At 47.2% G+C, this 10,000-nt stretch overlaps 1 protein-coding gene across 1 annotated transcript in view; it reads right to left on the minus strand.

The window, feature by feature from the left end:
* Positions 1-10,000, minus strand: part of exoc3l2b (exocyst complex component 3-like 2b) — an 18,585-nt gene that overhangs the window by 7,590 nt on the left and 995 nt on the right. Inside the window, exons 2-4 of the mRNA XM_079733166.1 lie at positions 5,003-5,467; positions 4,198-4,433; positions 707-990 (exon numbers count right to left, since the gene is read on the minus strand). Of these exons, the coding sequence (XP_079589292.1) occupies positions 707-990; positions 4,198-4,433; positions 5,003-5,454 (972 nt within the window). The 5' untranslated portion in view covers positions 5,455-5,467. The remainder of the gene's footprint in view (positions 1-706; positions 991-4,197; positions 4,434-5,002; positions 5,468-10,000) is intronic.

Here is a 10,000-nt window from a genome sequence, read left to right on the forward strand (position 1 = left end):
GGAGAGAGAGAGAGAGGGGGGGAGAGAGAGAGGGGGGAGGGGGGGGAGAGAGAGAGAGAGAGAGAGAGGGGGAGAGAGAGAAAGAGAGAGAGAGAGAGATAGAGAGAGAGGGGGGGAGAGAGAGAGAGAGAGAGAGAGAGGGGGAGAGAGAGAGAGAGAGAGAGGGGGAGAGAGAGAGGGGGGGGGAGAGAGAGAGAGAGAGAGAGAGAGAGAGAGAGAGAGAGATCATCTACTACTGAACAGAACGTACTCACCAAATAGAACTCATGAAATGAGAATTCGTTAATTGCTGGAATAACAAGAAAGGCAACAGTGCCAGTACTATACCCAGTTATAAAACATGTAGACATTATTAAAATCAACGTATCAGGCTGTACGTCGTATGTTTCATATGTTTATTTCATTTACTTATTTAACACATTCATAGGATGAAGTAAGACAATTACTTTTGTATTATGATTTACCGGTACATTTTTGTTCTACCTACGCCCACTACAATGCAATCTGAAAAACCAGCAGGCCATTCTCACTCCACCAGGGGGCCCTCCCTGCTTCACCAGGAGGCCCTTCTTCCTCCGGCAGGAGGCCCTCCCGCTCCAACAGGGGGCCCTCCCTGCTCCACCAGGAGGCCCTCCCTGCTCCACCAGGAGGCCCTTCTCTCTCCACCAGGGGGCCCTCCCTGCTCCACCAGGAGGCCCAGTCGTACCTGTACCACCAGGCCCAGGTTGGGCCCTGCTGTGGGGGACCGGAGGGCTTCCCTAAGCACCGCCCACAGCTCCGCCTGCAGGGCCTCGTAGAGCAGCTCCACGTCCTTCGCCTTGCGCCGCCCGCCGTCGGACGACCTGCTGGGGCTGGTCACCTCCTCCGCTGTCGCCGTGGAAACCGGCGACACGGTGGCGGCGGCCTCGGTGCACTCCTGCTCCAGCTCCAGGATGTGGGCGTCGGCCAGCAGCAGGTCTCTCTTCTTCACCAGCTCCAGGATCTCCAGCACTGGACACACAAGGGGGTTCTGGTCAGGTTCTGGTTCAGCAGGGGAACTGGTGCTGACTGTGGTTGTACTGGGCAGCTCCCAGTTGAACCAGCATTAGACTGTGGTTGTACTGGGCAGCTCCCAGTTGAACCAGTATCAGACTGTGGTTGTACTGGCAGCTCCCAGTAGAACCGGTCCGAACTGTGGTTGTACTGGGCAGCGCCCAGTAGAACCAGTAGCAGACTGTAGTTGTACTGGGCAGCTGCCAGTAGAATCAGCCCTGACTGTGGTTGTACTGGCAACTCCCAGTTGAACCAGTATCAGACTGTGGTTGTACTGGGCAGCTCCCAGTTGAACCAGTATTATACTGTGGTTGTACTGGGCAGCTCCCAGTATAACCAGTATCAGACTGTAGTTGTACTGGGCAGCTTCCAGTTGAACCAGTATCAGACTATGATTGTACTGGCAGCTCTGAGTAGAACCAGAAGAATCTAAATAAATTTGATCGGCTGTCGTTGTTGTTGATGATGTCATTGGTTAAGCATCCGGTATGTCATAATTAATTTCCTTTTGGGAGGGTGTGTCTAGATCTATTGCTACTAGACGCACACACACGCACAAACAAGGCACGCATACACACACACACACACGCACACTGCTGCCATTCTTTCTACTGGGGTAACTTATTGTCCATCGGGATTTTAAGTCTGACACCAACTTCTGAACCCCACCCTCTGCCCAACCCCACCCTCTGCCCAACCCCACCCGCTACCGCACCCCAATAGAAGGTGGGGAATGAGGTGGTCTACAGGTTAAACTTTCACACACACACACACACACACACACACACACACACACACACTGACAGAGGGAGAGAGAGAGTGGGAAAGACAGTTTTTAATGAAAAGAGAGAGAAGCTGCTGACTCATATTAAGCTTGTGTGTGTGTTTGTGTGTGTGTGTGTGTGTGTGTGTGTGTGTGCGTGCTTGCCTGCATGGATATGTGTGTGCGTGTGTGTGTGTTTATGTGTGTATGTGTGTGTGTGTGTGTGTGTGTGTGTGTGTGTGTGTGTGTGTGTGTGTGTGTGTGTGTGTGCGTGTGTGCGTGTGTGAGTGCGTATGCTTGTGCTGGTATTAACAGAGGGTGGTATTGTCTTGGGGCTGCAGGTTAGTAATATGACTCTTAAAGACTCTCTCTCCTCCGCACCTCTCTCTCTCCCTCCCTCCCCCCCCCCTTGCTCTCTAAACCAGAAGCAGTGATTCAAAGGAATTTGATGTATAGAATAGATATATATATATATATATATATATATATATATATGAATAAATAATATCTATAGAGGTATTAGACTAGAAGGTCGGAAGGGTCAGATGGGTACGGTCATTAGGTTGCAGTGTTCTAGCTAACAGGAAGTCAGCCGTGATTAGCCAGTAACCCAGTAAGAATTTTATGGCTCTAAGACCTTGAGCTGCTAGGACAAGAGGAGGCGTAATCATTAATAGCTTGTCTTCTCTTCCAGCACAGAACCCTCACCCTGACCTGCGCTACAACACACAATGTTTCACCTTGAGCAAGGCACTAACGCTGCAGGGTAAGCGGTTCTATTCCCTGTGTAGCTCATTAGGTAGAGCAAGGCACTAACACTGCAGGGTTAGCGGTTCTATTCCCTGTGTAACTCAGTAGGTAGAGCAAGGCACTAACACTGCAGGGTTAGCGGTTCTATTCCCTGTGTAACTCAGTAGGTAGAGCAAGGCACTAACACAGCAGGGTTAGCGGTTCTATTCCCTGTGTAACTCAGTAGGTAGAGCAAGGCACTAACGCTGCAGGGTTGGGGGGGTTCTTTATGAAAGTCTTTTTTCTCCCAAGGAAACACAAACAGATAGCAGCGTGGGTCGGGATCACTATCTTGTTGCGTGCGGACCCCTATCTGGCAGCTTCAGGATCACTGTCTCGCAACCGCTCTATGCTTTGATAGAGATGCAGAATGTATGACATGGCGTGCAGGCCATTGGTTCAGATTGCGGACAAATTCACTCTAAAAACCCATTGGCTTTTATGTTTAGGATCAGGCTAGGGACGGTTAGTATAGGTTAGAGATGGTAAAGATTACTTCGTTGTTGAATATTTGATCCTGATTGGTCGATAATTTTCCAAGGGTTTGGATTATTTTATTAACAGGACACCTCTGATTTGAACAGTTCTGAATCAATGCGCTGTATCCAACGTGAACAATAACGGTCCGATACAACTATTATCCAGAGTATTTACTTGACAACACAAAACTATGTGGTCAAAGCCCTGTGGGGGTTAGTTTAGAAAGTTAGTTTAAAAGTAATATAGTAATAGTTAGTTTTTTAGAAAGTTAGTTTAAAAGGTTAGAGATGGTTAGTTTAGGTATATGTGTCAGTATGTATATGGCAGCAGACTCAAACATACACATGGACATTCCACTGCACATTCCAGCTCCAGTGGAATGTGCAGTGGAAGCTGTTCCACTCTCACCTAAACTTTTATATATATATATATATATATTTATATTGTGTATTCCCTCTATCTCTTCAACCCTTTCTCAATCTCTCTCACTCTATTTCTCTCTCTCTCTCTGTCTCTCTCTCTCTCTCTCTCTCTCTCTCTCTCGCTATATATATATATATATATATATATATAGCGAGAGCCCTTGACCCTAAAACACCTATGAAAGCATACCACACAGAGAGAGACATAGAGGATATATAAGAGTGAGTGAGCGAGAAAGAAAGATAGAGGGAGCGAGACAGAGAGAGAGAGAGAGAGAGAGAGAGAGAGAGAGTGAGAGAGAGAGAGAGAGACGGACAGACAGACAGACAGAGAGTGAGTGAGAGAGAAAGAAAGAGTTAGAGAGAGAGAGAGAGAAAGATACTGACATAGAGAGAAAGTGAGAGAGAGAGAGGGGGAGAGAGAGAGAGAGAGAGAGACAGACGGACAGACAAACAGACAGACAGACAGACAAACAGACAGATGTGTAATCACGAATGCAGCAACCTTTTAAACGCTTGGGTCAGAGAGAGAGGGAGAGAGGGAGAGAGAGAGAGATAAAGAGATAGAGAGAGAGAGAGAGAGAGAGAGGGGGGGGAGAGAGAGAGAGAGATAAAGATATAGAGAGAGAGAGAGAGAGAGAGAGAGAGAGAGAGAGAGAGAGAGATAAAGAGATAGAGGGGGGGGGGGAGAGAGAGATGCCGTTGTCCTACCTGACAGCGGCTCTCTGGGCTTCACCTCCTCCTGCTCCTCCTCGACGTGCTCCTCCTCAGGCCCCTGGGAGCCATACTCGGTGGGGGTCTCCCTCTTGGTCTTCCCCAGACCCACCTTCTGCATAAAGGAGATGCGTCGGCTGACCGTGTCCACCTCGCTGTCCGTGCCGTTCATCTCCCCGTTGGTCAGCGACTCCTTGCGGCTGCTCAGGGAGTCTCGACATTTCCCCGCAAACCTGGAGACAGGAACCTCCGTCAATAACGTAACGTACTGAACCTGCAACCTCCATCACTAACATCTTAACATTCAGATTGAAAACCTTCATAAATGATCATCCCTCCCGTCATAAAGTACAACATCCAGGAACCTGTCACTAACCATTACATACAAAACCTCTGTCCCTAATATCATAACATACATACATCCGTCACCAACACCATAAAACACAGAACCTCTTTTACTAACATTACAATATAGAGAACCTCCATCACTATCTTCATAAGACACAGAACGTCCATTACTATCATAATAACATACCCGAACCTCCATCAGCAACATCATAACATACAGAATCACCGTCACTAACTAAATATACAGAACTTCTGTCACTAACATTACAATGTACAGAGCCTGAATCAGCAACATCATAACATACAAAGCCACCATCAGTAACATTACAATATACCGAACCTCTGTCGCTAACATCATAACACATAGAACCTCTGTCACTAAAATCCCAACCTACAGAGCGTCAGTCAGTAACAAAGGTTTAGGGTCAGGGGTTAAAAACAGGCAGAGGCCCACCTCAGCAGGCTGCCCTCGGAGCTCCTTCGCCCTCTCTTCTTCTTCTCAGATGGGGAGGGGCTTCCATGGGGCGATGGTGTGTCGCTAGCCTTGCTCCGGGCCGACAGCCTCAGGTTCTTCCCCAGCTTCCCCAGACTCTTCAGGGGCGAGAACTTGAAGGAGCCCTTTTTGGCGCCTCCTCCTAGGCCTCCTCTCTTCCCCTCGTTGGCCTCGTTCTCATCCTCTTCATCCTCGAAAGGGTTGCGGTCGCGGGGGCGGGCCCCGTCCAGCAGTGAGCTGCTGGGGGACCACTGGCCGGTGTTGCCATGCCTACCCCCCCCCTCCTCCTCCTCCTCCTCACCGTGGAAGGGGTTGTGACGGTGGGGGGTGAGGTTGAGACTCATCCTGCGGAGGATCAAGGAGTTGTCTAGGCTTGGGCCACCTCTCAGATAGAAGTTCTTAAAGACCGCCATGGTGCGTGGGAACCTGGGGGGGGACAGAGAGAGGTTCTTTAAGACCGCCATAGAGAGACACAGAAAGATAGATAGATAGATGGATAGCTAGACAGAGGGACAGGCCGACAGATAAAGAGACAGACAGACAGACACTAAGTCAATAGATGATTATGTAAAGTGTCAGTATTGTTTTGTTATATGATGAATGGTCAAATATTAACTCTTATCTTTAATATGAACTCTGATCTTAAACCCACAGACAGCCACCAGCTGTGTTTTATGATCAGATGCACAGTATACACGCCCTAACACTGATCGCTAACATAGAGGGGCTAACTGTGATCACTGAAACAGGCGCCAATAGGCGCGTTCCGACTGAGGCACTTCTTGGAAAGCGGCTCAGTGTTTTGGCTACGCCCACTCACTTAGTTCCCCTCGGCGTCCGTTCCCACAAAGGAACCTCAAAACAGGCCGACGTAGCAAGGCGGTAACAGAAAAAGTGTCGCTGTGTAAATGAATTTACATCAGCGAAATGCAATGCAACGTCTTAGACAAGGGGAAAATTGAACCCTGTTTTCTTTAATGTTAAGGTGTGTTTTCGATTGAAAATGGAAAAACTTCACCACATGCATACTTCACTACAATACATACTCAATGTTATATTTAATGTCGATGACCCGCCTCAACTGTATCAATCAGCATCGACTAGTTAGGAGTGTCTCAGAAAGCTCGGGGAAGTTGAGTGGATCCTCTCTCCTAAGGGAAAATTCCCTCAGTCGGAATGCGCCTATTGTTGATAGCTAGCATCTGGGCTAATACCGAGGGCTAGTACCAATCACTACAGTTTTCTAGGTAACACTGTGTTGCTCTGGTTTGCTTACCATGCATATTATGAGCTGGCTGTGAACTTTGACCTCAGTGTGTGGTCCCACACTGGTTTTGTTTCCTATTTTTTAATGACACAAGTTGTTGTGTCAACACACGGCTCCTGATGCTAATGTCGCCAAGCCAATCTCTTACCAAAGATTTTAAGATTTGATGATCGCACAACTTCAGCCCTAATCATCACCCTTAATCCCTGATTTCTTACCATTAATCCCTAACCCCCACCACTAACCCTAACCCCTCAAGGCCCAATCAAACTCTGTCAGCACGTTTTCGATCACACACTTCCCTTTTCCCAGTTTATGGCCTCCATGAAGACGTGTTGTTCATCCACAGCAGAGCATAAGTCGCCCTTCTCTACAGGGGTTCACGTCAAGTAATCGCTGATGGGTGAGCAGTGAACACGTGTAGTGGTTTGAGTTGCACCCGGCGAAATGAAAGCACTGGATTTACAGTGGGTTGCGATTCACCAACCCAAGCACTGTATTCGCTGTGGGTTGTGGTACAACAATCTAAGCACTGTATTTATAGTGGGTTGTGATCCAACACTCAAAGCACTGTATTTATAGTGGGTTGTGATCCAACAATCAAAGCACTGTATTTAGAGGGGGTTGTGATACAACAATCAAAGAACTGTATTATAGTGTGCTGCGATACACCAACCCAAGCACTGTATTTACAGTGTGTTGCGATGCAACTTTCAAAACACTTTATTTACCGATGCTTGCAATACATTAACAGATTTTGCGCAGTATACCTTTCACAAATCTTCAACAGAGTACTGGAGTTTAAACACTACTGTGGCACCGTTTGGGGTCAGGGGTCAGGAAACTGACTTCCTGTGTGCCCCTGAGGATGCTGGGTATTTATGGACCAACACTCTGAATCACTTCCTACTTCACCCCCGTGTGTGTTTATGTGTGTGTGCATTTGTGTGTGTGTGTGTGTGTGTGTGTGTGTGTGTTTTTGTGTGTGTGTGTGGTACTGTGGTGGTTAGAGGAAGCTCCTTACAGAACTGGTTCCATGTTTACTCTTTAGATCAGCAGACCTGGAAACACCTGACCTCAACGTTTCCAGCAAACACCACGGTGGAGGACTTTTATTGTGACGTGGTGGGGCCACCGCGTCACAGTAAAAGTCCCCCTCCTCCAAGGCGTGATGGTTGTGAATAAAGCATTATCAGTTATATCTGTGTCTGTATATAGATACAGAGAAGTCCTCAGGCCACACCAGCATGTTCCACATTCCAACATGGAGGGCTATTGTGTGGCTTCCTAATGTCCCCACAAGCTTGGTATCCACAAGTTCACCCCTCCCCTCATGTCCCAACGATGTCTTTTCCATATGGACGTCCTGGCGCTCTCTCTGGCCTGGGATTGCTTACTGTAGCTATCCTGGCCTGGCCTAGCTAGCTGTATCTAACCTGGCCTTGGCTAGCTAGCTGTATCTAACCTGGCCTGGGATAGCTAACTGTATCTATCCTGTCTAGGCTAGCTATTTGTAGCTATCCTGGTCTGGGCTAGCTATTTGTAGCTAACCTGGTCTAGCTAGCTAACTGGGGCTTACGTGGTCAGGGCAAGCTAACTGCAGCCAACTCGGTCTACACTAGCTCGGTGCGGTTAACTGGGTCTGAAATGGCTAAGTATAGCTAAAGTGGTCTGGGCTAGCTAACAGGGATCTAAGATAGTTAGTTATAATTCACTTGAACTTAGTTAGCTAGTCCACTAATCCTGGCTGTTCTGGGCTAACTAACTGCAGCTAACCGGTTCTGAGCATTTTAATTGTAACTTACTGGGCCGTGGCAAGCCAACTGCAGCTAGTTAGGGCTGAGCTAGCTAACTGTAGCTAACGGCTGCTAACTTGATCTGTGCTAGCTAAAGGTTGTTTACTGGGTCTGCTCTAGATAACTCAGTCTCAGCTAGCTAACTGGGTCTGTGTTAGCTAACTATAGCTAACTGGATCTGGGCTAGCTAACTGCACTTAGTGAGCACAGACCGAGTTAGCTATAATTGGCAAGCTCAGACCAAGTTAGCTAGCTCTGAGCTTGCCAATTATAGCTAACTCGGTCTGGGCTCACTAACTTGGTCTGAGCTAGCGGTGGTCGTACACCACAGTGGAGATTTTAAAAAACAATCACTTAACCTTAGCAGCAGACATGTGTGTTATGTGTATGATGTTATGTCTGCAGGCATGTCTATGTCTGTCTACAACGTATGATATTCTACAATGTATTGATAGTGTATTGATATTGATGTATTAATGTTAACATTATTTTTCTCCGACATGTCCACACACCAGGGAAGATGACAGATCAGAGATCAGCTTGTCAAGGTCATGACTCAACAAATCCCAAATTCAGCACAAACAGGAAACTACACACAGCTAACAGGAAGTCCAAGTGCTATTCGGGAGAACAGCAACCAATAGACTTCAGATAGCAGTGTGTGTGTTTATGCAGTGATGGGTTGGGTGTGGGTGTGTGTGCGTGTATGTCTATGTATGTAGGATGGGTCAAATCGTCACAGTTTTGACATCAGGAAAAAATACATAATTTTGAACCTGACAGCTGATTGTAAATGTCCAGATAAAGTCTTTAAATATATTGCATCTTATCGGTGTCCTTTAAATCAACCCGTTACCTACGCATTAGCACAGCTAGCACACAGCTAGCCTTCATTGAAGTGCTGAGGTGATCTAATGATATGTGTGTGTGTGTGTGTGTGTGTGTGTGTGTGTGTGTGTGTGTGTGTGTGTGTGTGTGTGTGTTAACAAATGTGTTTCATGTTAAAGTTCAGAAACACACACAGACTCACCGATATGATCATAGTTTAGTAGAGGTCAAGAGCTCTGTTACTTTTAACCTCTTACTTACATACACACAGCCCACACACACACACACACACACACACACACACACACACACACACACACACACACACATAAAGACAAGCACACACCAAGTCTATTGATGGTTTGTTTACACATTGAGTGGAATTTTACTGGCAGCTGTGGGCTGAGAAATAAATGGAATGCTAAGTGGGCTCTCACATTCATAAACACAATGTCCGTTCTGGTCAAGACGCCCCCTAGGAGCAAGGCTCTGTTCAACATACTGGTACTCTAGTGATAAGGGCCCCTGGGAACTAGTTAAACATATTAGTACTCTGGTCTTGAGGGCCCCTGTGAGCCAGTATAACATACTAGTACTCTGGTGATGAGGGCCCTTGGGAGCCAGTTTAACATACTAGTACTCTGGTCATGAGAGCCGCTTGGAGCCTGTAGAACATACTAGTACTCTGGTCCTGAGGGCCCCCGGGAGCCAGTAGAACATACTAGTACTCTGGTGATAAGGACCCCTTTGAGCCTGGTTGACATAAGGAATCATGAGTTGATTGAAGTCAGGGTGTCGATAGATGGTCTTCGAACTGTGATGGGAAACCAAGGAAATTGTGTTTGACTATAGATTGACTATCGATAATGAAATACTCTTCAGACCACTGATCGCGATGTCTGGAGCTCTGGTGACCATGCTTCTCAGCCCTCCAAGACCAGGTCTAGACCAGACCAGACCAGACCACACTAGACAAGACCAGACCCCATCAGAAAATACAGAACAATACCAGACTAGACTAAACTACACTAGACAAGACCAGAACCCATCAGAAAAAACCAAAGAAGA

Source organism: Pollachius pollachius, assembly GCF_949987615.1.
Source record: "Pollachius pollachius genome assembly, chromosome: 3".
Classification (NCBI taxonomy): Eukaryota; Metazoa; Chordata; class Actinopteri; order Gadiformes; family Gadidae; genus Pollachius; species Pollachius pollachius.